The sequence below is a fragment of the Filicampus tigris genome, chromosome 2, assembly GCF_054856515.1.
Source record: "Filicampus tigris isolate MCC_2025a chromosome 2, RoL_Ftig_1.0, whole genome shotgun sequence".
NCBI classification, from domain to species: domain Eukaryota; kingdom Metazoa; phylum Chordata; class Actinopteri; order Syngnathiformes; family Syngnathidae; genus Filicampus; species Filicampus tigris.
In genome coordinates, this window is record NC_141218.1 from 108621 (window position 1) to 136296 (window position 27676).

A 27676-nucleotide genomic window follows, 5' to 3' on the forward strand; every position below is an offset into this window, starting at 1 on the left:
GACGAAAAATGTGGAATTTTTGGCGTGTGGGAATTTTCGGAATGTTGAAAATCCTTCCCAATGTGAACGGAATGAGCCGAATTTGAATTTCCAACGGGGCTGATGCCAATCGGGTATGTTGAATTTGCAATTGGGAATGACCAAGGAATTTGGGGGGGTGAACATGGAATTGTCGGAAAAAGAGTATTTTGGCGATGAGAATATTTTGGACTATGATGAAGCTGCAGTGGGGAGAAGCAGCCAAGAAATGTGCACGTAGAAGCACGTCAAAAGAGGGAGACTGGCTTAAAGGTGTACTGTAGAATAACAACAGCCGGGCATTTGACTCCAATTTCCTGGTCCGCCTTTTGTCCGGCCGGAACAAATAGTAATCGCCTACAGGCCGGTCCGACTATCGCCTTAACTGGGCTTCCTTTCGCGTCTACAAAGTTTGACCAACTTCTGCTCGCCCCCACCCTCGCTGAGCGATATTACAAACGAAAGACTCACCGCGGCCGGACTAAGGTGGTGTCTCCTTTTAGGACCCGGATGCCTCGGGAAAAACGGAAACCTCGCCGAGCGCAAAGTGAGACCGTTAGACGACGCTGAGACGGAAAAAAAGGCCTTCCGACAATGCTGAATCGATTTTTTTTGCTGAAGGTTCCCATCTATCGCCTAGGAAATGGGCGGGTCCGTCACATCGGCGGAACGAGAATCAGATCGTTGCAATTATCGAGCACTAAGAACGCGCCTTTGTCGTCTATCTCGTCTCTATGCCAGCGACATATAGTGCCCAGCAGAACAATGAAATGACATATAGTGCCCAGCAGAACAATGAAATGCTTTTCCGGGTTTCCAAACGTGATTTATTCCAAAAACGAGACACGACAATACGTTAGGAAATCCACACGGAGAGCACAAGGTTACTCCTCGCCAGTCATCCGAGGAGGCGCCCCGCGGAGATCGCGAGACTCTTTCGGTCCCCGAAAACCGATACCGAGCCGTTGGGTTTGCGGCGCGGCCTTCCTTTGGTGCCTTTCGGCTGGGCCGGAGTCCCGGATTGACAGAAGTCGCCTCTGGCGGCGCCAAAGGCGCTCTTTGGAGGAAAGGACGAGGAAGGAGAGTATGGCTTTTGCATGTCTTGGAGTCCTTGGGCGGCGCCCCGACCGCACGTGCGCAACACCTTCGAGATCCCGCCTCTCCCCAGTCCGCTCCGGAAAAGGTATGGCGCTCCCCTCACGCTCGAGCTTTTGTTTTCAGTCTTTGGGTGTGGCTTTTTCCCTTCGCGACGTCTTCCAAAGGCAGTGACCACTTTGTGGGCGACCCCCCCCCCCCCCGCTGCTTCTCAAATGGAGCTTTCTTCACACGGAGCGAGGGGTGCTGGCGACTTCAACACGGCAAAGCTGGCAAACTCTTCCTCCGGTCCTGCCATCCCTTCCCCCGGGCCCTCGTCCATCTCAGCCCCCTCCCCCGCCTCCCGACCCCCTCCCTCCCTCCCGACAGTCCGTCCGTCCGGGACGTCCACCGATAAGATGTTGTAGTCGGCATAGGAAGCGTTTCCGCGTCCGTTTCTGGCTTTGGTGCCGGCTGTTGAGGGGCTGGCACTGTTGCCGTGGCGACTGCCGTTTCCCTGCCTTCGGACTCGGCTCGCGTCGGCGGCGGCGGCCGCCATCCCGTTGCGTTTCTCCGTCAAATGGAAAGCTGGCTGCGGGGTGGCGGTGGAGGAGGAGGAGGAGTCCAGCAAGTCCCGCCCCCTCTTCTCGCGCGGACCCCCGGCGTGCCGACGTTTGACAAAGTGAACGAGCGTCACCCCGAACAGGACGCCCGCCGAGAAGAAGAGGACGTAGAAGGCCACCACGTGACGGGCGCACCCCGCCACGGCTCCGGCAGCGCCGGGGCCCTCCAGCGTCAGCTGATAGGCCGCTCGACGGCAGGGGGTGGGCTCGTGGATTTGTCCTTCCTGTTCGGAGTAAGGAAACGTTTGCTGGCTCAATTGTAATTCATCGGAGGATTAGGAGCATCATACACCGTCTAGAAGGGCTGTCAAAGTTGAAGTGTTTACGTTGAGGATGAATGTAAACATAACGCATTCAAAAAAAGGAACTCAGTTGAGTCCATTTTATTGACTCCCTGCCGCAGCTTCCCTCAGCTCACTTTGCAGCCAAAGTGGGATGGAACTTTACAAAGAGGGAACTTGACTTGTCGTTTTCATTGAAAAAGTTGCCGGATGGCTCATTGGAGGAATGGGCTGTCGCTTCGATAGATAGCTCTTTTCCACCTTGGCCGCTCAAAGCGCTTTACGCCGTACCTCATCTACCTACTGATGACGCAGCATCAGGAAGCAAGTGGGGGTTCGGTACCTTGCTCAAGGCTACTTGGACATGGTCGCCACGGCCGGGGATCCAACCCGCAACCTGCGGGTTGGGAAACGACCGCTCGACCGCTGAGCCGCGCCGCCCAAATCATTTAGAAATCCTAAATCATTTGTGCGCTTTGCAAAGGCAAATTCAAATGCCATATGAGTTGCACGTCTTTGGTGTTTTGTTCCACTGTTGTATTTCACCGGGAAAGAATCGTATTCAAGGATCAAAGAAAGCTATCGGAACAGTCTTTGAATCAAAATATAGGTTTCATTTTTGGCCATATTAATTCCAAGAAGTAAATATCCGTTGCGAGCTTTGGAAAAAATCGGATGGATGGCGATTAATTATGGAAAATATTGCAATTAATTTGTTCCGAAATGGTACTCGTTTGACATGTATACGCGTGCGTATACACACACACCCCCCCGCACACGCACCCACCCCCCACAGAATGCATCGAAACGCAGCTATGCTCCACTTGATTTCCGATCACGGTACCTGGCAAGCGCAGACGTAACTTCCCAGGCCGTCTTTGGTGACGGTCACCTCCAGGTCAGGGTGTCGCTGCTTGGTCAGACTGTTGGGGGGGTGCTCCCAGCTGCAAGGCCTGGGAGACAGCTGGGCACATGGCAAGAGCAGATGCAGACCCAGGGACACACGCAGCTCCTTGATGGACGGAGAACAGCGCTCTGGCGGGGCCCACAAAGAGGAGGGAAGTGTGTGACGCGCCCGATCTCAAAGCGTTTTCAATCCTACGTCATATTTCCTCCGATTAGCCAGTTTGAGTTGAGCAGCTCCTGGCAAATTTCGATCTGATCCTTTATGCGTGTGAGAAATATACCTTCCCGGGTGTCACATTTCCTTAAGGCTTCTTCCACCACATCTCCATCGCCAGGCCTACGCACGCACGCACGCACGGGCACACACGCACGCACGCACGCACGGGCACACACGCACGCACATGTTAGTGAGCACACGGCGTACTAGCGAGGCCGCGGGAAGGGTCGGCTCCGGGACGGCCGTACTTACGCCGCCGTGGAGCGACCGCAGCGTTCCTTGCCGGCGTCCCACGCGCAGCCCGCTTGTCGGAATCGGGCGCACAATTTACAGCTGGAATAGAGCGTGCATTCTTGGGACCGGATGCGGGCGAGAGACAGCGGGCTGCCCACCACAGCCCAACCCTGACGGACAGGAAACGGCGGGAAAGCAGCCGGCTGATGAGCGCCGACTGCGCGCAGCGTGCGCGCCGCCGAAGGCCACTTACTTGGTGCAGCAAAATATTGTTGACCGGCTCCGTCAGCTCGAACAAAGGAACCTCGCGGAGTAAAGTGGCGTTCTCGCCTATTACCGCCACCTGATGGAGCTCGCCGTAGTCTGATGACGCAACGAGCATGAACGCGCGGCTCCACATTTGTACTACTGCTCAATATTGGGAGGCGTCACCTGTTCCCAGGTGCAGTATTGCTTCTCTCGGGCCCTCCGTGCGGCCAATCGGCGTGACGGCCAGTTTGGTGTACGCCACTCCTTTCCTGACCAGCAGGGGCGCTGCGTTGACGCTCCGCTGCATGAGCGGGTGATTCCTCACGTAGGCCAACAGGTTGTCGGGGATTTTTAGGGACGAGTCAAAGCCCTCTGCCCTCAGCGCGTTGTTCAGACACTTTCAATGTTGGGGGAGGACAAAAAAAAAAAAAGAAGACATTTCAAGCGATGACGTGTCACGTGATCACAAACGCACCGGCCGATATCTACAACCGAAATGCTCATCGGTATCATTTCATCAAAGTGGATTTATTTCAGAGTGTTTCCTAGTCCTAGTCCTTGATGTGCTTTATTCATATTTTTGCCATGTTATTAGGTCAATATTGAGTATGAACCTGGGCTATAACAGTTTGGGATTTTCCATTGATGGCTTGTTTTTATTTCACCGTGACTTTTCTTTGGAAAATTCAGTTCGCTTTATGAATTTTTTAGAGCAGGGTTGTTGCTTTTTATTCATTTGAATTTTTTGGACAACGCTAGGAGGCGTCGCGATGCCGACGTCAATAAAATAGGCCCGGAAGCTCACGTGTGATACTAATTGAACAGACAAAATGGAAGGACAATTGAGCTATCGTAAGAGTGAATATTAGCGGTGGTTAGTTTTATACAAGTAGTTTCAGCTTGGTTCCATTTTTTGGAAAAGTATTGATTTGATCTCATGAACGGAAATGTTTTTTGCAATTCCGGTTGTTGTTCTGTCCTTCCTTTTTTGCAGTTCACCACAAACAACCTGGGCGTGAACCGCTCCGGTTACATTGTCCGGCGGTTCCTTCCATTGCAGTGACATAATCAGAGATGGAGGTCGCTACCTGGCCAGGCCTCGGCAAGCCCACCGGCGTGGGCGCGTCGGATTTGTCGCTGCGCTTTTTGAACGGGCCGCTCATTGCCGCGATGATGTCCGACACGCTGAAAACACACACTGCCGACTGCTCGGGTTGCCTGGGGCGCAGGTGAGAAGGAAGGCCGCTTAGATGCTTGCCATGTCTCGCCCGCCCGCCCGCCCGCTCGCTGGGCTTACCACTGTGTGGTGAAAAGTCCATAAAAGTGTGTGCTGCCGGCTTCTCGGGGTGACTGTCGCAAGGTGAAAATGTCCACCAGGACGTCGAAGCGCTGATGCCGCAGTTTGTCCTCACACACCAGCTCCGCCTTGAGGAAGGTGGTCCAATGCTGCTGCAGGGTCCTGAGACCTCCCACGTCAGACTGAAAGCAAGACAGATGCCAGATGCGGAACGCCGCCCCTTCCGGCGTGCCTCTTTGGCCACCAGGGGGCGCCGCAAAACAGACCGCTGTTAACCGAGGCGTGGTTATGAGTGCCGCTGTCCCCATCTGACGCAGGAGCCAGTCACATTACAGCGGGAGGGGGGAGCGGGCCCTGCCTCAAAACTCAAGAGGGCCTCACAATAGCGCTTCACTGAGACGTTTCAGGGCCTCTCTCAGCTCATCACATGGAGTCTCGGATTACAGGGATGTTGACGGCGCCTCTCAAGCGACGCGTTGCTAATCGGGCGAGTTGATGGCCATGGAGAAGACTCGGGGCTGACTAAACAAAACAACCCTTATTTGGGATGCTTTCACCTGGGCGTGGATGCCGCCAGACGCCGGAGCCCCCTCACGTCGCCGTTCTCTTGTGCCCCGTGCTGCTGCTCGGGAGCCGGCCGAAGGTCATCTCCACGGCAACGAGACCACGTGTTGGAATGGCGGCGGGGCGAAGGGCAACGGCTCACGCGTACACACCCGTATGATCCCACGCGCGCGATACGCGACGCGGCCGATATCTAGCGACGCTTTTGTTGCCCCGCCCACTCCTCCCGCCTCCCCTATTATGGCGCGCCTGCAGATGGGATGTGGTGTGGTGGCGCCCACTCAACCTCCACATGTTTGGTGTATTCATGCGTGCCTGTTTTTTCCCAAATCCATACTGTGCTCCACTTACAGGAGCTCAGTCTGGGGGTGTTTTTTTCCACTCTTCCTCGCTTTTGTTTTTTTTAACCTGCCAAATCGAGTCGTCGTAAAAGGCGACCCAGCGAATTGCCGCCGCGTATCCCGCCGTTAGTCAAAGTCTCTTGGACGAAACCGCCGCCGCGTATCCCGCCGTTAGTCAAAGTCTCTTGGACGAAACCGCCGCCGCGCATCCCGCCGTTAGTCAAAGTCTCTTGGACGGGGGTCGTACCTGTTCCTTTTCATCGCACCCTGTGGTAGAATGAGGGGAAAAAAAGCTATTCTGGTTCTGAGGCTGATCAGTCGGCGCTAATATTAGTTGTTTTGCACAGATGATAAAGAGTTCTATAGGACCGAGTGCTTTGATATCGTCTATCTTGTATCATTGTGGATATCGTCTAACCTCGATCAAGTTGGCATCAAGCCGGCGGACCGAACGGCTATTTGGTAGATGGAGTGCATAAAGGGTGCGCCGAGCGAGCCCCCCTATGACCGAGAATCTGTCAACCCCAAGCCGGCTCCTCACCCTGCACACGCGAGCCACTCTGGGCACTCGGACTTTGGAATAGAAATTGTACTCCATCGCCGCCTCGTTGAAAAAGAAGTAGATCCTGTCGTCCTCTCCCGTCACGTTGTCGTCGGCCGACAGCTCCACGACAGCCGAGCTCACAAAGTCGGGTTCTGCGTGGCGAAAAAAGGGAAAGAGGAAAAGAAGGAGAGCCCACCCGGCATCAGCGCGAGGCTCTCGGCGTCGGCGCGTCCACTTGTCCGAAGGCCTTACCGTCGAGCCAGTGCACTTTCTGCTCGCTTCGCACCTGCTTCTGCTCCGGCCCCGTTGCCCGGGTGATATCGAACTCCGTCCCGCGGAAGTTGATGGAGGTGGCGGCGTACAGCACGTCGCCTTTTAGCACACGAGAGAAGGATCAAGAAAGCGCCGCTGCCTTGGACGACTTCACGACGGGCAGCCGCTCGCCTGTCGTGACAGCTGTGAATGGCTTCCTGGGGTCAAAGGGGACCTTCTTCCTGCCCATCTCCGTGACCACCTGCCCATCGGCATCCTTCTGCAGGCTAAAGGAGGACATCTCCTGCGGGATGGCATGGACAGGTTGGCGAGGAGGAGGAGGAGGAGGAGGACGACGACGACGACGACGACGAAATACGACGCGTTGACAAAAAACCTACGCACCAGGAATGCGCACTTGGGGTCAAAGGCATACGTGCCACACGCGTAGATGTGTCGTCCATCGGCGTGAAACTCCAACAGCAGGATGTAGTTCCGGCAGTCGCCCTGCAGAGAGAGACAAACAAGCGTCGGTTTGGCGGGCGCCGCCCGCTCGCTTTGCCCTCAGGTTGTGATCGCAGCCCGGTACTGAGCCCATAATGGAGCTCAGCGCCACTGACAAGAACACATCCTCTTGGCTCACTTCCATTACGACTTTGGACCAAAGCAAAAGGTCCGCGAAGCATTCAAACGAACCGGTCGGGCTGAGCGCACGGGCTTGCCGGGTCGACTTCATCGACTTGAGTTCAACCGAGAAAGACGTTACGCACAAGCGCCTGAGCCATAGGGGATTTCGGGGTTGAGTGGGGGCTCCAAAAAAGCAGATGCATCAACCAAAATCAAATCAAAACATTGATCCGCACCGTCCTTTGGATTCGATAAGAAAACTGAATTCATACCCGTCGGCTGTATTCCGTCATTTCAATTCAAGCAGCACTCTGTCACGTGTCAGTTTTCGTCGATTATGGCGGCGCCGTGCGGGCAAAAGCGCTGGTCTTTGGACAAAAGTCAACCGCATTTGTGTGGCGACAGCCCGAGCTCTCGCTCACCCGCAAGTTGGACTGAATGACGTTTCTATTTCCGGCGGTGTCGAATGCGTAGTACGCAAAGTACCGAAATGACATTGCGGAAGCGCGCGTTGCAGCCGGACAGAGAATGACTCAGCAGTTCCTCTTTAGCGTCGCTTGGTTTTCCATCTCGAGCTGCCACCGGGTCACTTCCCCTCCCGCTTTTCATTGTGACGCACACAAAAAGCATCAGCGCTCTCTCACCTCCGTCTTTCCTTTCGTCATGCAAGTATTCCTGCTCTCCTGGGGCACGTCCCAGCTCACCTGAAACGGGCAAAAGCATCGTCAACTTGTGATCCCTTTGGCGTCGCTGCAGTGACTCTCCCAATCCATACTAATTGGCCAATCACCATGCGCGGCGGCTCGTTCGGCCTGTTGGTGTCCACCGCCACGATGGCGTCCCTGGCGCCCAGGAAGAGGACGCCCGAGGCGGGATCCATCAGGAATGTGCTGAAGTTGGCCACAGCCCCAAACTCCCGCCGGCCTAAAACAGTGTCTGCGGGGGACACGCACACGAATGGCCGAATAGGGTTAATTTCACATTTTTCCCACAAATCAATACTATTGGGCCGCACCGACGTCGCAGATGATTTGATGACTGTCAAGTGATGGATAGCTTGAGAGAAAATCAGCAAGCAGCATTAAGGCTCCTCAAGAATGAAAGTCTGGAAGTTTTTGGAGTAAGCCTGTTTTGTTCCAAACGGATTTCTGTCATGTTTCGGTGCAGCCATGAAGCCAAGGTGTCCACAATCGTTTCCGCCTATTCAACTGCTTAGTCTGCTTTATTTATTGCATCGCACATGGCTCTAAGACCTTTGGGAAAGAGTTTGAGACGGCGATGAACCACCGTAAACTTTTAGGTAGTAATAGTTTTTCCACTGCCTCTCTCGCCCGCACGCCCGCACGCACGCACGCACCCCCGCACGCACGCACCCCCACACACATAGCCCACCACCCAGTCAATGTGGGTCTGTTTCCATTGGCAAGAATGTCATTTCTCATTCACCAAGGAGCCATCTGTTCTACTAAAAGCCTCCTGGCACTTAAAAAGCCACCAGCGCTCGGATGGAGCCTCGCATCCTAACAACCGGCCAGTGCAGACACACACGCACGCACACACACGCACACGCACGCCTACACACACGCGCGCACACAGACTAAATCAAACAAAAATTGGGGGAAATGTGTTTATGAAATCAAATAAAAACAAAAATGCTTTTAGAAAACTAAAACACACTGAAACTACATGTTACGTTTACAAAATCTTGCACTCGATAAACACTCCAAATATATTTAAAAACTCAAACTAATAGTCCAAGCGAAATCAAAACTAACAACAACACACATTGTCAGGCGGTAATGCTGCACGTAGTGGGCTACGGAAGGAAGTGGCAATGAACAAAATTCAGTCAGCATGATCTGTCTCTCCTCAAAGCGCCCCCACCGCCACCCACGCCTGCCCCCCTCCCCCACGCCTGCCCCCCCCATTCCACCCCCCCCCCACGCCTGCCCCCCTCCCCCCGCCCCCCACCCACTAGCGCTCCCCGCCCGCGCAATAATGCACAAAGGTGACATGAGTGCTGGTGACAGAAACCAAAGGCAAGGTCTTCCGGAACGTCCTTTGGAGCCGGTCGTCCACCTGCCAGACGTCCGCCTCGACCGCGCTCCGCCTCCGCGCCGCCTGACCTTTGCGCGCACAGACGCGCATGCGACAACAAGCCGGTGAAAGACACAAAATGCGGCATTTGCAAATGAAAAAAAAAACCAAGAGGACTCGCTGGGACATCTTTGAAAATCAAACCCCTTACTTTGAAGAAGCGACTGCTGAGTGAATAAATGAATCAGTAGTCTTAAAATATAAACATTGGCTTTCCTGGCATGAATCATTCATTCATTATACATTAAACATGACTTGGGCCGGCAGGGAGGGAGTCGGCGTTCATGCGTGTGTGTGCGCGCGCGCGTGCGTGTTTGAGTGCCTTACGAAACGTGAGGAGCCATGATACACACTAGTGCCTTGAGATACAAGTTACCCAATTTACGAGGGCAAAATGAGAGAGCAGGGACGGGCAACGTCAACTTTGGAGGTGGCTCCAATTTTTCATCAGCCACACCGGAAGGCCACAAAGGACCAGATGTGGGACAAAAATGCGATTTTAAATATGGACACAATGCGTACATTTCTAATCGTACATTTCCCGATGCACGTAAAAAATCATCCAATAGACCGAGCCAACAACAAAATGTTTGATGCAAAAGAACTAAATAACCACACACTGCCATTTTGGTTTTCCATTGCAAAGGGTTCTCACACAAAAATGACCATTCAAGGACGGCACCAAACTGCTGAACAAGATACAAACATAAAGTGCAAGAAGTCATCTGGTACATTTTTTTCACAAAACTAAACTCTCTTGGTTTTTTTTTTTTTTTTTATATTATTGAGGCACTATGTTTTTCCAACATATCATTCCAAATCTGGGAAAAAATGATTAGGCCTACTCGCGTTGTAGTATCGGGCAGTATAAGAGCAAGTGATCCAAACATGTCTGCCATCTAAAGGTGAAAGGAGATATTACAACTTCAAGTTACCTTCGAACCCTGCATACGTGCAGTTTGGCACCCATGTATTGTCTTACTTGAGGATTATTTTACTTTTTATTTCACATTTTTTCATATTTTGTATTCCCCCACCCAAAGCCCCACCCCCACCCATTTTTCATGAAAAACAGATAATGAATGACTTCTTTGGGGGGTTGTAAAAACCCACGAAAGATGTTTTATTAAACCTTTAATTTTTGTTTTTTTTCTGGTTGGGGTGGGGGGTAGCAATGGGGGGGATTAAGTCACCAATTGCCCATCCCTGTTCTAGAAGACCATTTTTCTCATGAAAAGCGCATGACAAAGATTTTGGTAGAGGCTGGAATGGATTCCTGGCATTTCCATTCATTTCACTCGAGGCCTACGATTTGAGATCATCAACCCATGCAGAGTGTGTGCGTGTGTGGGTGGGTGTGTGCGCGCGTGTGCGTGTGTGTGTGTGTGTGTGTGTGTCTGCAGGGCATCGCAGGACCGGGCCAACCAGGAAGTGATCATTATACACCCTGCCTGCTTCATGCGTCAATCGAGAGTGACGGGATGGAGACAGGGGAGTCAGAGTAGCGCACACATGCACCTGAAACACACACACACACACACACAAAGCCCTGGGGTGAGACAGGACACAGCCGTGAGACGACCCCCCCTCCACCTCCCCAACAGCGATATTCCCCTGTCGGCCGCGCTTTCCTCTGTAGCGGCACTCGACAGGATGCAGCGGCTCACTCTGCCATTCCTCAACATGCATTACAACCCTGACTAATGACACAAGAAGGCCAAGACATGACATGGGAAAAAGAAATCAATTGTGGGCAACTTAGAGATATGGCACACACGCAAAATACCAATTTGCGGCCACAAAACAGGTGTAACGTTTGCAAGAAACTGTGGACGTTGAAAAAAATAATGGCAATGGCAATGTTAAGGGTGAAAAAACAAATTCATGATGTATATATATCTACAGTATTGAACTGGCCTTTGTTTGAAGTGTCAGTTTTATATTTTAACCGGGAGCGACCCATAAAAGGCTTGAAGCAAGCACGCCTCTTATTTGGCCTCTTAGTTGGAAAAATGCCCAACCGAGAGAGAGGTGCTGAGGTGCTATGGAATACTTGAAAAGGGGTTTGGATTTGTTGAAAGGATCTCTCGATATTGTGGATTTTCACCTATCGCGTGCGGGTCTGAAAGGTCGATTCACTGCATAACCGGCAAGAGCCGCAAGTCGCTGTCCGGATGAGCAGAGTGTTGAAGTCTGCGTTGTTAGCAGGTAGTGGATGACAAGGTCAAGTGCGAGCGTGATTTTCCGCCGCTCTTCCCTGTACTCCGCTTTCTTTTTCACCTCGCAAATCCCAGCTTCTAACCCCGCCTGTCATTTTCCGCTTCCCAATTCCTCCTCTCGACTCTCTCCGGGCCAGCAGGCGACTGGCTCGCGCTGATAAGCAGCAGCACTACTAATCAGGCTTGCCCTATATTCACCCATGCCCGGCAGAATAGTGTGCGCGTGCCCGTGCCCGTGCGCGTGCGCGCGCGGGAGCCTGCGGCGGCCCTCGCAAGGGAGGTGCGTGTGTGTGTGTGTGCATAACACGCGCTCGTGCATGAGCTGCTTTCTCCGTGAATGAGAATCCTGCAACTTCTATCTTATCCGAGCAGTAGCACAGCCCCCTGTTGCGTAATGAAGACATCTGCTTAAATGAAATAACATATCGAGGATAAATGTGTCGCTTAGCTAAGAATATTTATACAGTGTTAATAAGTTACGACCTTTCACCTCACAATTAACAGTACGTTTTGATGAAATGCCCTGCAGCAGTTTACACATGAGAGACGCCAGAAGGACTTCATCGGTCTTGGCCGAATGAAGTCACGGGGATTAACGGCATTATTATTTCCAGTGTCGGGCTTCGGCTGATAGATGAGGCGATGGACACAATTGCAAAGAAGGTGCTGCACTTCAATGGATATACACATATATATATACATATATACATACATACATATATACATACATATATACATACATATATATATATATATATATATATATATACATATACATGCCATACATATGTATATATATATATATATATACATACACATATATATATATATATATATATATATATATATATATATATATATATATATATATATATATATATATAGTACGTTTTTCATTAATTGATTCATCTTTCCATTACGTTAATCAAGTCTTTTAATCTACATCCCTTTATTCAAAAACAGGACATTATTTCAAGATGACAGTGAAGAAAATGCACAAACATAAATGAATTATGATTGAGTTAGTGGTTTGGTAACGGAGCAAATACATCCATACACATACATACAAACATGTAAACTTTCATACACATACATACAGCATACTGTACATACACACGCATCGACATACTGCGAATACCTACGTACATACGTCATTCTAAAGCTTATAAAGATTGCAGCAGGCGAAATTGCACCGGAAACATGCCGATGCACTGTGTGAACGCTAAGGATCCCCGGAGAGAGTGTGACACAAACAGGATCATGTCAGAGACAAGCGCACATTGAGAGCATGAGAGTGTGCGCATGCGCGCGTTATGTCTCGCGTTATGTCTCGCGTTATGTCTCGCGTTATGTCACGCGTTATGTCTCGCGTTATGTCACGCGTTATGTCACGCGTTATGTCACGCGTGACTCCCTGGTGTCTCCCTTTGCATCTACTCGAAGGCCCCGAGAGCCGCGCCTCTTTTACACTTGCGCACACACGGACACACGCTCGGCCGTGAATAAAACATGCGCCAAGAGATCAGGGCGAGCGTCCGCATGCGCCATCATCTGCCACACGCGATAGATCAACGCAAACACGAGGGCCCGCAAATATTTGTGATCGTGTGCTTTTATTTATTCGTCGGCTGCAAGTAGAAGCGGCGATACTGGTGGAGCAATGACTTTTGCGGGGCAAATTTATCCGGAGGGAGGTGAAAAGGCCATTTCCCACCACGTCCCGTACATCCAGGCTTTTCTGGGATGTCATGGACACGCTGCTCTACGAGAGGAGGGGAAAGGAGGCGGGGCTTTTCCTTCCCGGCCGATACAACGGGGACCTCGACGGGGAAACGCTCCCCCTTTTGTAAACATGAGCGCGTCTGCCGTCGTTTAGGAACTCCTCTTTGCTGTTGACGTTGTCACCAACCATGGAGGATGAAACGGCCAACCTTCCCTCCGCCCGCTCTGACTTTTTCCTGCCAGTGACACACCTGCATGACCTGTCTCGCAAGTGCGCGCACGTGCGGGCGAGCGCGTGCCTACGCGACTGAAAGTGGGCTCGGTGCTCATTCACAGGCATGTGGCAGTGCAGATTGGTGGATTGGTGGAAATCAAGCAGTTGCTGAGGTAACGCGGGAAAAGAAATGCTCATAATGAGCTACCTTCACAGTTCAGACCACAAATACACCACAAACTATGATCCATCTTTTTAACCGCTAGAAATGAATGTCTTCACTTCAATTCACTTCAATCAAATGCCACGGAAGTGAGCGTGTGTATGTGGCGGTTACTCTCCGTAACTCCTGCCAACAACCCAGGCGAAACTTAGCTTCACTCACTTCACAGCGAGTAGGAGTCGGGCAGATGATAAACAGTCAAATTGTATGGGAAATAACCACATATGCATTTGCTTCAGGAGATAAGTCCTTTTAGCTTAATGCTAACGTACAATACGAAACGCCACAGACGTGCTCACATATAGCATCCGCGTCGTGGTGTAATAAACCCGTAAGCAATGTACATTTGAACGGAATCGCCCGAACGCGCACTTAGCGAAGCGGTTAGCCACCAAGTACGACGCTCTCAAGGCACTTACATTTGTTGACAAATCAGTCTGCGTTACCTGCACTTGCTGTTGTGCAGAGCGGGCTTCCTTCCGCCGTGGGAATCACTTGTCACCGTAAATCCATCTTTCAAGTAGGTCTTCTGGTATCGCCTGCGAAATGTACACTTCTTTTTCTTCTTGGGCATAGGCTCTTGTGTTGAATTCTCACTGGGCCTTTTTTCCCCATTGCAAACAGTCATCTGTTGACCACTCGTTTGCTAGCTTGTGCATTTAATATTAGCGTTACGCGACGGTGACAACATGGCATGCGTTAAGAATCGGTCATAGATAGGATCCAACCGGGAGAAGCCGCTCACCTTTCAAAATAAAATATTTTTCAGCCTCGGATAATAAATTCAAACCAAGTACTCTTTGGCTTTTTTCTTTCTTCCTTCCTTGAATCTGTGCCGCCCGCTACCTGGTGGTTGGGGACCCCTCATATAGGTCAATTATACCGCCCCCAGGTGGCCAAGGCGGCACACTTAACTTCTCTTCATTCGATCGCAGGGGTGGGCAAACTTTAGGACTTGCGGGCCACATTGGGATGTCAAATTTGACAGAGGGGCCGGCCAGGAACATTTGCGTCGAGCGTTTGGGCCGGATAACACGCGCAAATAAACGAACAAGCCGATTGACTGCCAGCGCGCACTGATGGCGGCGGCCCCTTTCAAACGTGCAAAAGAGCTCTCTTGCAGGTGCTACGTTTGTGTCAACGAATATCGTCGCTGTTCTGTGAAGAACACCTATCTCCATTTTTTTTGGTCATTTTCTTATTTTTACATTCATGGTGTTTCCGCCTTACAGACATCGCATTAATGGCAATATTGAAAGAGCTTCCAAAATTGGAGATGGGTGTTCTCCACACGACAGCGACAATATGCAAGATGCGGCGCTTCCACACCTGTTCATACAAGTCCTCTCCCTTGCGTTGTCCTCTTTAGCGACTCCATGCTCCAAAGCTCCTCAATTACCTCAAAACTTTCCGTACTTTTTTTCTATTTGTGGTAATAGATATTCATTTATTGAACAATGACATCTACAAAAAAGAATCTATTACACTATTATTTTTCACTATATAAAATGCGACTAATAACAAAATATCAATCATTTAAACCAAATGAGCCAGAGGGTGGAGTAAAAATAAGTGTAACACATTACTATTCTAAGAATAAATAACGCAAACAATACATCTTTTACAGGTTAGTGTGAAGCAAAGTTCTTTGCAATGAACAACACAAGTAACAAACTTCACTTAAACAGTAAGGAACAAAGAAAAAAATGGTATCCTTTTAAAATCTTCCTTCCTTGTGAAGTGTTCTTCAAAAACGCAAGGCCTGCCGCACAGCGCACGATGAGTCGAATCCGGCTAGAAGGAAATACAGATCTTTTTAAAACTGAAGAGGAAATGAGTGGAGGACGTCAACCAGAACAAAATGAGTAATTGGGATCAAATTCATGATTCGAATGTGCCCGACAAGTAATGATCGCTACATTTTGGCCACAAGCTTTCACTATTTTGATCCATTTGAAACTCAAAATGCGGTCATGGCTAAGAATTGTTTGCAAACTCAACGTATATATATATATTGTAACTATGGCAACGCCGCGCACCTTCGGACCTAGTCCGTGCCCGACGATGCCCGCGGCCGGCGGCGGACCGAAAAACCAGGAAGTGCGAGGCTTGATTATCGCTACAAACATACATTTGGCGCGGTGGTAGGCAAACCTCACTCGCTTCCAGACCCGCAAATGTAGATTTAGCGCATGTGATGGCCTGTGTTTTGCGTGACCGAATGAAGTCATCGCTAGCTGGCGACCAGTTCGGGGTGTAGTCTGCCTTCGCCCGTTGACGGCTGGGCTAGGCTCCAGCAACTCCCCGCGACCCTATATAGGATAAGCGCTTTGGAAGATGACATGACATGACATGACATGACATGATTCTAGTTTTTGGTTTTTTTGTTGGATAAATTCGGCGGCCCGGATTACAAAGCCCCGCGGGCCGTAGTTTGCCCATGCCTGTTCTATTGCATTACGTCACCGCTGTATGTTTTTTAATATATTAAACAGTGCTATTTTTCTGATCCAAAAACCACATTCCAAATATTTTTGTTGGTTTTTGGCCCCGCATATTTTTTGCAGCGCCAGCATAGGCCATCTCCTCACAGGATGCTGAGTAACTGCAACACGTGTGATTTAAGTCCCTCCGCATCCCAAAGCCCATGGCTAAACCAGACAGTAAAAAAAAAAAAAAAAAAAAAGAAGCAGGGCCTTCATAAAGTATTGAAAGGGTGAGTCTTATTTTGCCATCTCTTTGCCCGTGGAGACACGCCCTCCTGAGAGCGGCTGTTCCATTACGTAATCAGATCTGTCATTCATGTGTGAAAGCTGGCGAGCAGGAACACTCAAAATAATCTGCACGCACGCACGCACGCACGCACGCACGCACGCACGCACGCACGGCTGTTTACTTTCTCCCTCGCGAACGGGACGCGCTGATGTTGAGCGCCACGTATCGCGGCGGTTTCTCGGTGCCACCTCGCAGTGTTGTGACTTTGCCCTCGGCCACTTCTCTCCGTGCTCCTCAGCACCAAGCAAGGCCGGCAGGGATGGTCACTCTCGTCTAATAAGCCCCCATCACTGAGATGAACCGCCATCCATGAGAAATCTCGCCCCCCCCCCCCCCCCCCCCCCCCCCCGAACCGCTCACACCAACTGTCTGCTTGATTAAACCCAAAGCGGGAGAGATGGACCTCCCTTTTCATCTCGTCTCGGGCCGACGAGACGTGACAGTTTATCCCCACTTGGGCTGACATGATTTACATCCACCTGAGGGACACTGAAGTCGGCTTTGCTCATGTCTTGCCAGTTTGAAGCCATTGTTTTCATTTCAAGTGCGCTAGCTGAATGCTAATGCTAATGAGCATGTATGTTGCAGCTCTTGAAGCCTTCAAGCAAACACAAACGGTGCTTTAACATTTATCTTGACAGGCAAGATGACCAAAATTACAGTGATATATTCTTCATCCTCTGCGTGGAATGACTAATATTAGTGCCGCGCCGATGAGCTGGGAAAGGAGCTGAGACATCTCAATCAGGGCCCTACGCCAAGCCTTTTTTGGGTGAGCAATGCTATGGCAGCCCTGCCAGCCAGAATGAGCACTTGACCTGCATACTCATGATGTAATTATGATACGTTTCAATGACTATTTCATATTTACCAGTCAGAAAATATGACTTTTGTGTAGTTGTTTTTGCATGTTATGTTGTATCCAGTATCTGGACTTTATTTCGTGGTCAAGCCGTATTTTCTGGAAGGGTTTAGCCTGACATCCATCCATTATCCATACCGCTTATCCTCACAGGGGTCGTTGCACAAAATAAATCAAATTAAAATATGGGCCAGCATTAGTGAAGTGTTTGGGTGGCCCAACAGTCCCATAGTTGCCCCAGGCCACTGTGGTGAAATAGAAGAACAAAAATTGAAATGTACAATTTGAACCCGCTGCGGACGCGCTTCAAATGCGCCAGTAGTACTTAGCCAACGTGCGTGTGCTTACTTGCATCGCGAGCCTCGGGCTGGATTTGTCGTATTGTGTGGTCATTTGGGTCCAACGGCCAGCCAGAGGTCGTGGTCAAGTTACTTATTCATTTTCCTCACTTCCCCTCCTTCCCGGCCTTCAAAATAAAAGCATACCAGCAAACCACTACACACGGCTGGTTGGCTATGGCGTATTTCCGGAAATAGGGAAGACGCCAGAGAAGTGCGTGAACTCCACCTTGATGTGGCTGCGTCATCCTTGAGTCGGTCGGTGCTGCGCGCAGCTTGAATATGCTCAGAAAAAAAAAGACAACAACAAAAAACAAAACAAAACAAATAATAACACTGACAATAATATACATACTCGTGGACACAAGTTGTTTTGAAACAAGCCAGGAGGCGTCGCGTCAAAAAGACAGCGAGCACAATGGATATCGTGCCCGCTACGGCCATAAAGGGACCGAGACGACTAGACGATGCATTTCATTTTATTGCGAAAACGATCTGGAAGGTGGCAAGACCACAATCCCTACAACATCAGTTGTCGCTCGCCGCCGACGCGGGAGTAGAAAGAAGCCTAAAAAGAAGCCTTTCGCCGAGTAGGCCGAGATGAAATTCGGCCGCCTCGCGAGCGCGTCACACGCACGGGGGCCGATTAGTGGGCCGGACTAAAATCCACTTCCGGCCACGCTGAGTCCAGACATTTTTTTGCAACTTGTCAGCCGCCCCAAAAATGGGCATCCGGCCTGGTTGCGCGGTCCGGGCCCAAGAACGCGCATGCGGGCGGGGCGGGGCTCGGTAAGTAAATAACGCTCGGATAGAACGTGCCGCGTTTGCTCGATAACCGTCACAGCCTTGGGCGCAGCTGGCTTGTTTTTGCTTCGATGAGCACAATGGGTGCTAACTGCTTCACAATGGCTCATCTGACAACAGCGAATCACACGCGCAAACAACACAACACGACGCGCGCACAAAGGAGCCGAGAGACAATTTGGGGAATAAAGGGCTGTCGAAATAAAGGTCGCCATTCGGCTCCACTCGCTTGTGAGGGAAAAGAAAGTTGTGCAAAAAAGAACAGAAACACGGAACAGGAGGACGTGTGTATTCAAAAGTTAGGAAAGGTTCAATTAGGCTCATCCTAAATGATTTTGGGTTCAACCGGAAATTTCACCCGAAAGACCAACAACCTGAGCTCATGCACGTGCATGTGCACAGCACAGGTGAGCTCTAGCGCGAACAAAAGCTTCCTGCCGCTGCGTGTTGTGTTCACACACAAAAAGGTCATCTCCGGTGTCTCTGTGCCTCGGGCGAGCACGTCACAGCGCACGCATACGACGCCCGCACACCGATCGGACAACTCCAATGACGGGCCCTGCGGCGCCTCACCTGATATTGTCATCGCCGCCGCAGTCGTGCACGCGCTGTATTGTGTTTGCACAAAATGACTCATGGGAAAGTGGGCCCATCGTGCATCAAACGCGTACGCGGCCAAACACGTTCCGAGCACAGCTGTCAACCGCTGACTGACAAAACCTTTTTGACACGCGGCTGCATGGGACGCAACTAAGGCGATGTGTTGCTCATTACACAGCGGAGACTGCATCGCGGAAGTCGGGAGCACGGTTAATCATCAAACAAGTATCAGGCTTGAACAGGGCTGCCTATTGTGTGTGCGCGCGCGCCCGTGTTCAAATGTGTGTAGTGACATCGTAAAAAGCCACGCACACACACACACACGCACACGCACAGAGACCTCGTCAGGATACAAGCCTTCATTTAACGGACATCCCGCGTCATATACTAAAAGCCTATTAGTGGATGCCACGCCCAGAAATTAAATCTTAAATCCACACACACACACAAACGCACACGCATTCGCACGTATACACACACGCAGCATGAGCTAACCCATATGTTTCGGGGGATAAGTCCACATCAACCCCAAGTGTAACGCATTAACTACTCTACCTCCTAATGCTAGAGCCAGGCTTTTAAAATAACATACACAAAGAGTCCCATTAGCAGATTGTTTTGCATTCAGTCTTTCGTGTACTATATATAAGTATATATAAGTATATAAAGCATCTAAAAATCAAATGCTATCGTCGTGTACGTTGAAACTGTCAATCAAACAATATTCGACTTCATCGAGCATCTCCCTTATGCCAACGCATCATTCCGGCGTCCGGTGGCTTTTCCGTGCCGTGACGTCGAGGCACTCTAAAGTGGCCTCGCCGGCGCGAGCACGCGCTGGCCGGCAAACCTTTTAGTAGACTATCCGAATCAAATCATATTGGGGAGTGGGGGGGGGGTCAGGTTGTCACATAAAGAGCACTTAAAGTGATGAGGTTACTAACTTGAGATGCTCCTTGACGTCACCGTGCCAGCGGGCGGAATATTACTCCAAAGTCAAACACGCTTCCGTGCTACCAAACCATTAACTGCGTTTATTTCAAATCATTTTGTTGCACGTCTTGTTTTGCAACAAGTTGGCATAGGCGAGGTCATGCTTTTAGGAGACGCATAAGCCTCTCGTGATGTTCACTACATCAACTTATCACTCAATGAGAGCACGATCATTTTCTTACGGACTTGATGAATGGTCATTTGTTTACAAATGTCAAAAACATTCAGTCAGACTGCCCTGCTTGGTTTCCTCTCCTGTCCGTCACCTTGCTAGCCGCTGTGCGATTTGGCATTGACACGCGCAGACTCTAGATATGCTAGCGGTGGAACGAAAGAGAAAGCAAAGCCGGACTGGCCGGCGGACGGCCGTGTAAAATGAGAGGCGGACTGGCCTATAGACGGCTAATACCTATTGATTTCCCCCTGGAAAAAAAGACGAATGGCAGACGATGGAAGGGTCCCGCGCTGCAGACAGATGCCGAACAACAGACGCTCCATTTTTTGTAAAATGTTTCGACGAGTGGGCCTGTACACAACATACATACAAGAACATTTTTGACTTCCCCTTTGGCAGGATGTACTGTAATTGAATTATTTTTGCTCTGATATTATCACGACATAGGTGACTTATAATTAAAACAACAAAAAGATGTTTATGGCCAGAGCTTTTTTTTTTTTTCATCGTGACGGGCCCCTTTCCACACCCGCCTAACATTGCAATGCTAAAGATATGAGGACCCTAGCGAGCGGGAGTGTTCCCACCACCCGTGCTGATCTGAGAAAAGCAGTTTAGGTCATTTCTCCCTTGGTGCCTTCAATTTCCACCTGACACTCCAATTAAAAGCAACCACAGCAAAGAAAGCAAAGCGTGGTGGGCCAAGAGGGATTCGGAAGGGGAGGCGCACAGGGTGGGATTTAATGAGAGGTGTGCCCACACATAACGACCGCTCCCGCTAGCACAAGCGGGAATTAACAGACAACGCACACCTCATTTTTTGACCAGACTGTACACTAGCACTTTGACACAAAAGGAAGTTGGTGTGTTTGAGCCTGCGCGTATAATGGCGAATGCGCGCAGCTTTGCCTTTGTGTCGGCCTGTGCCGGTTTCCTGTCATTAAGGTTTTCCTCAGCACCCCCACCCCCACCCCCACCCCCAGCTAACGCACAAATGCACAATAATGCGAGCTGACTGTCGAGGATCCATTACTCAGCGTTGCGGAGCACCGGTCTTTGGGTGTGTGTGACGGTGCGCTTTGCTGAGCTGCAAATGAGTTCAAGTGCATCTTTGTTTTCTTTTCAAACCGGTTCTGCCAAAGGCGCTCGTGCAAACAGGTTCCACCTGACTCCGGAGGGAAAGTGCGCGCGCGCCAGTTTTCAGGTGTCCCTTGTGGTAGCCTCCACACCGAGGACGGAAGCGGCCCTTTTGTCTAGAATTGTTTTTTCAGAAGCAAAAATTATCCAAGCACAATGAGGCAAATTCAAAATGCAAAGACATCAACATCGAACACTTTGGTGTGCGTTTTTTATTGATGTTTTTTCCATGTGTCTGCTTTCGTAACCGGGCCACTTGGGACAATCTCCCTGATAGCGCAATAACGCCACTAGCATGATTGAGAATGCCAAAAGTCCAGAATCATCACAACTACACTTCAAATCAACAATTGCCTTGATTTGATTAAAAGAGCTGCACTTTCACACCAAGTTTGATTAAGAAAAGTGCTACTACGCTCTACTGCTTAAGTGCACCCGCCAGTGTCTAAATGCCCAAAAGTGCTCTCTATGAATCATGATTGCTTTCAACTTCTATCTGATGGGAGAGCTGCGAAGAGAGCCAGGCGAGGCTAGGAGGGAATTCCAATGAGCGGAGGATTCATGATTTGGGTGCAATCTCTCAAAAGCCGCTGTGGTTTGTAGAAAAACTGGATAAACATCAACAAGCGACACAAGATCGACTGGATTTTGATGAGTGAGTGGGAACTGAGCGAGAAGGATGGATTGATGTTTGAGGGCGTGGATTAGGACTGGGGGGGGGGGGGTGAGGGTGGGATCCCATGGCCGCAATGCCATCTTAGCACTCCTTTGACCCTTTGAGCTCTTGCCTTTGAACGACACAGAATCAGGCAAGACAAAGGACGATGAAGACCAAAGAACGCCGAGCCATGAAGAGCCCCGATCGTTAAACGGGCCCACGTCGACCGCGTGGGCCTTTTGACGTGTGACTGGAGGTGACCTTCACAGGGACGTGTACGCAGGCGGCGTCATACTCAGAGGGGGCGGCGTTCGTGTCTGTGGAGCGTCGGGGTTCTACTGCGGTGAAAACAAATGACAAGCGTCTGCTTGCTTGGTACGTCGCGAGCCGCGTATCATTCCAATAAAAAGTGAATGATTACTTTCTCATTCATTTTATAATCTACTTGTAACAAAAATAACGTAACGTTTCATTATGAAAGGAAGCGTTAACGATTTTCAATAAACATGACTTTTTGTCATGTTTTGCTCAACTAACAGTAACAGTTTGCACAAAATGGCCTGTGAAAAAAGTAGCTCTAATTTAGGCTTTAAGAAACCACAGCGCCCAAGAAAAAACAACCAATAAGCGACAACAGATGTGAATCAATAAGGGTCGATCATTTTCTGAGAGCTCACGGGAACACTCATAGTGGGCACCACCCGCAGCCTCACGATGACCCGTTTTGTTAGCTTGGGCTCCAGCAGCTTTGTGGCACAATATCTATGTCTGGAAAATAAAAAAAATGAAATGCCAACAAAATAATAAGACTGGCAAAGAAGAGCAAAGGGACCTCAGTCAGCTGAGCAGATTCGGAAGCAACGTGCAATTTGCAATATTTCCACTCAACAGGGACGTTTTTCACCTCCAAATAACATTGAATTGATTGTAAATTGTAAAAAAGCGACTTCAATCTTCTAGTAATACTGTGTTACGAAGAAGTCGTGCTGCCAACGTAGCTAATGCCGGCTCGGGTACGGTGCTAACGCTAGCTTGATTTTGCTAGCACCCAAATCAAACAACAAAATAGTCCCATATTCATTTTTTGCTTTTCAATTGCCAAATCAAAATGGAAAGCGTGTGATTGAACCCATTTGTCAGCCAAATTGAGACACGGAAGGGCCACTTAAGGGACAGAAATCCAAGTCGAGCATCTCAGAAGGAACTAAAACAGGCCCGAAAAGCCCTCAAACTACACATAAAACCACACTGGCTTCTTTCAGCCTCACGATGATGGGAAAGTAATGGGCGGAGGGAGGGTAGGAGAAGAATGAGACGCAGGGATGAAAAAGACTCCTCTTGTCTTGACACATAAAGCTTCCCTTTTCTTGCCACTCGTGTGACAACACATCATCCACTGTAAGGACATGCGTGCTTCTAACAGTGTTCTCCGCGCCAAGTCTTGAGTGTGTGAAAGCACGTCATGACAAATGGACAAAACACCGGAGAGCAGCATCCAATCCTCCTTGCTGCTGCTCGCAATATCTCCCAGTGTCTGTTTTTATCTGAAAGGCACATTTCTTTCAGTTCATTCCGTTTTGTTTTTTTTCCATAAGGAATCACCATCCACGCCCACACGTACATAGTTTGCCTCGAGCCAGGTGAAAATTTTGGCAATGAAGCGCACGGAAACAATACGTGTTGCATCTCTGGAGCTCCTAGAGCGACTCCTGTTTGAATAGAAAGTCAGTTACAGTAGGCTATACTTGACTATAAACACAGGGGGGGGGGGGGGGGGGGGAATAATTCTATGATTCTGCATGGCAGTAGATGGACACCGGATGGCATAAAGCACAACATAATGCCCGCCAATCGTATATGTGTAAATGGATCGGGGCAGCCGCCGCCCTGCTGGGAGCCTTTCGACCCCCCCTTGCGGGGCTGAGACCCTAACGGGTTTCACGTGAGGGGAATTAAAAGGGCGGCTCAAGCAGTGGAAGCCACTAGAAAAACAGAGAGCAGCGAAACCCGCTTTAACGCCAGCATTACCTTCCAGAGCTGTTTATTTGGCACGCCTCGTTACAGTTAAGTGTAAAACTGAGAAATAAATGAAAACGAAACATCATATCTACGTAAACAACAACAAAATGTTATAATAATCATTTTGTCTCATAAAACATGTGATAGCTTAATGCTAACATATAATGCAAAACGCCATCAACAGCTAACGGAATTAGCATTAGATTTAGAATTATTCTCCGTTTGCACTTAATTACAGTGTGCCTACAGTAGATGCTGCGCTGTGCATTTTGCTACACCAACTCTAAGTAAAAGGTTCACTTTATGATCACTTTATTCACACAATAGAGGCACTCAACACGCAAACTGGCTAACGGGTGAGCAAGTTATCAGCGAGCCAACTTTAAATTATAATTGGCTGACTTCTTTGTCACTCAGCAGGCCAGGCCCCACCTTGTAAAGCAAAACACATCCCAAATCTTTGGGGCGGCGTGATTGTGTTCACAGCGACGTGATAACGCAAGTCAAAGCAACGCTGTGGACTGCCCGGCGAGCAGGCGCGGTGGCGCGACATCTTTTCCTCATGGCCACCTCGGGATGTCAATAGCGTGGCATGGTCCACGGGCCTTCCTCTTTGCCCTCCAAACTTGTGATGAAGTAGTGCGTTATCACGGAGTTCGCTTCCATTCCAACTGTCCTTCTTCCACAAAACAGGAAGCCTGGCAAATGCGCGCTGCTGACCTCTCGCCGCTCACAACACAAAGCGGGAGCTTGTTACAGAGCTGGGCTTGTCTTGCACGTTTGGCTCTCGCTGGCCCATTTGGGACGCTTTGACACACGAAAGGTAACAGTTCCACGTTGGGGATCACTTGAAAAGCCGCCCATACTTTGGAGCGTTTCATATTCCGACCGCTCACGCTGGTGGTTGCGGCCAACGCGCACTTGCGCGGCTCCTTCATCGCCGGCGTTTCTCAGGCCACAATAACAGGCAGGAGGCAGGCGACTGGCAATGCGCCCCGAGTGCGTAACAGGAGCACGGAAATGCTGATTGCACTTCAGCTTGTGCGGTATTTTTCCGGATTTGCAAAAATACACACTTGCCAATGACGTTATTATCTACATGCAATACAACGTTGCTATCTAGAACAATTATAGTAATCCATCATTTTAGTTAGATGTTCATAGAATTTCCACATGCTTCCAAAAGTCTGCAACGACACCGCATGCAAATATTGAAGTTGCTATGCGCTGATGCCGATACTGTACTTGCTTTATGTACAGTACTGAACGGTACAGAAACACGTGCTTCCACACTGTACACGGTGACCCCTAATGTTGAGCCTGAGACTATGAGGAGGCATTTTGATACTGTAGATGTATGTTGGTGTGTATATACACGTGTATATACACGTGGTTACTGCGTATATTTACATTTGTTTTTGATTGCGAATGTTGACTGTTAATGTTACACATTAGCGGCTACATTATGTCGGCGTCCCTGTGTGACCTCTGTGATCTTTGCTGCCGCAACGATGACAATTTCCCCACTGTGGGATCAATAAAGGCCTTCTTATTCTTATTCTTATTCATAATTCCTCAAAATTATTCACACAGATATATATCCGCGATTACACGTTTTGGCTTTTTTATTTCCATTTTTCACGCTTTTCAATGATTGTGTGTGCATTTACCATCATTTGCAATGATTCAATTCCGCTTGTGAATTGTTAAAGGTGCGTTTCTGTCCCTCGAGATCACTTTGCCCTGACACGGAAGACCTTCTTCTGCTGCCACCTCGTTGGCTGCCGGAGTAGCAGCAGAAGAACATCTTCCGGCTTCAAGGCAAAGTAAGTTTCAGGAACAACAAATGGCAGTCATATTTATTTTCCCGACTTGTGGTGAATAAACAAATAGTAGAATATCAGATCGGGGCTCATTTTCCGTTTTCCAATTTTTCAACAAAACGGAAGATGACTCCTTCCAGTTCAGCGGAGACAGCGACACTGAACCGTAGTGGTTGGAGGAGGCACAAGGAGGCCTTTTGACACAAGTGGATGCCTGACACCTGTGTGTGAATATCTTGAAACTGTGTGATATTTGTCTCAAAAATAAATGCACATGCCCGCTGATCGGCCAAAAAAGGCACATTCACCAATTCGCAAGCAGAATTGAGTATTTACAAACGATAAATCATGAACTTTCAAAAACACGTGTACGTTTGTGGAGCTGAAAAACATGAGAAAATCACATCTCTATTTATGTGAATAATGTTGAGACCAATCTCTCCATATATGAGACGCGGCGCCACATAGCTGAAATGCCATCCCTAGTGTCAATTTTTTGGACAGTCTCATGGTACTAAAGAGGGCAAGGAAAACTTTTGAAACAATTCGATTGTACACCCGCCACCGCCAATTTGTTCAGCTGTGCAAAACTTTGCAAGGGGAGAATATTTCTTGCAGGTGTACCTCGCCGGACAGTGAGATCCGCGTCCATTCACACTCGTTTGACATCCAAGAAATGATCGACTTACGCGATTGCGGTCCGCTCACAGTCGCTGCCCAGGAGGCTCCGGGGAGCAGACAGCACACCGGGAGCAGGACGAACATCACGCCGGCTCCAATCCCGACTCGGCTTCTGTCCCGTCCAAGTGTAGGCTGGGGGTCGACTCGCCTTGGGATATTTAGTCCAATGTAGTACTGCTTTTCCAGCCGCGGGGCATCCTCGCCTTTATTCTTCACCAAGTTAAGAATAGCACGGAATGATAGAGCCGCGCGCGATTCCTGTTCGAACATTTCACCCAGAGCTGCTGCCACATTGCTCTCGTGCGTGCGCTTCGCACAAGCCGCAGCAGGAGCAGGAGCAGGCGCAGGAGCAGGAGCAGGAGCAGGAGCAGGAGCAGGAGCGGGAGCAGGAGCAGGAGCAGGAGCAGGAGGAGTGCGCGGTGCTCTCATTGCAAAGGTGCCGTTTTGTAGCACCCCGTTAAAACAAGGTGCAGAGCGTCGTTACTCTGTAGTTAGAAACCGCAACTAAAGTCATCCAAAGTGGCCTCATCTTCTGCGGGGTTTAGCGCGTAATATCTGCACGAGACAGCGAAGAGTCCGCGCGTGTGGCCACTCGCCGGATCTGCGCACGGACGGACGGACGGCCGAAGCGCACACATCAAAAGACTGGTTGTGTTTACCAAAAATACGTGGAAAACAATAAAAGGGGAGGAGACGGCGTTTGTCAGCGAGGTTTGTGCGCAGGCTGGCGCTCGTGTTCAGTGTAATTCGAACGCCTAAACCAGGAATGGAGGCTCCGCCCCCCGGAAGAGGCAGCGTACAACAGGTAAAAATGATGACGAGGGAACCACACGTTTATTTTGCAGAAAGTGGTTCCAAAACGTACCTCAAGCACCACCTAAAAAAATGATGGGCATACAGTATATTCTCTCTGCTCTGTGGGAATTACAATTATTACTGCAGTTTACAAGGGCACCTGCATTGCCTTGTCTTCCTGCTCTAATTAAGTTTCATCGAGAGTGCTGCTGCTCGGCATTGTTTTGCTGCTGCCGATATCCCATAAAGAGTCGGGGCCAATTGAATTTCATGGATGCAAAGCAGCAGACATGTCCCCTGAGTCTGTGACAAAA

The 27676-nt window shown here is 49.7% G+C and overlaps 1 protein-coding gene across 2 annotated transcripts; it reads right to left on the reverse strand.

The window, feature by feature from the left end:
• Positions 1 to 822: 822 nt before the first annotated feature.
• sema4f (sema domain, immunoglobulin domain (Ig), transmembrane domain (TM) and short cytoplasmic domain, (semaphorin) 4F) lies at positions 823 to 27336 on the reverse strand. Of its 2 annotated transcripts, XM_086055042.1 has the most exons (16): positions 17907 to 17997; positions 17688 to 17805; positions 8018 to 8163; positions 7872 to 7931; positions 7006 to 7107; positions 6793 to 6904; positions 6601 to 6720; positions 6346 to 6500; positions 4900 to 5081; positions 4691 to 4820; positions 3786 to 3999; positions 3607 to 3716; positions 3372 to 3523; positions 3184 to 3239; positions 2841 to 3031; positions 823 to 1939 (listed from the first exon to the last, which is right to left on the reverse strand). In XM_086055042.1, exons 3-16 carry the CDS (start codon positions 8105 to 8107, stop codon positions 1325 to 1327), a joined length of 2289 nt encoding a protein of 762 aa, XP_085911168.1. In that variant the 5' UTR covers positions 8108 to 8163; positions 17688 to 17805; positions 17907 to 17997; the 3' UTR covers positions 823 to 1324. The 2 variants fall into 2 exon arrangements, with proteins under 2 accessions (XP_085911168.1, XP_085911158.1); XM_086055032.1 differs by lacking the exons at positions 17688 to 17805; positions 17907 to 17997 and adding an exon at positions 26576 to 27336.
• Between the last annotated feature and the right edge of the window lie 340 nt (positions 27337 to 27676).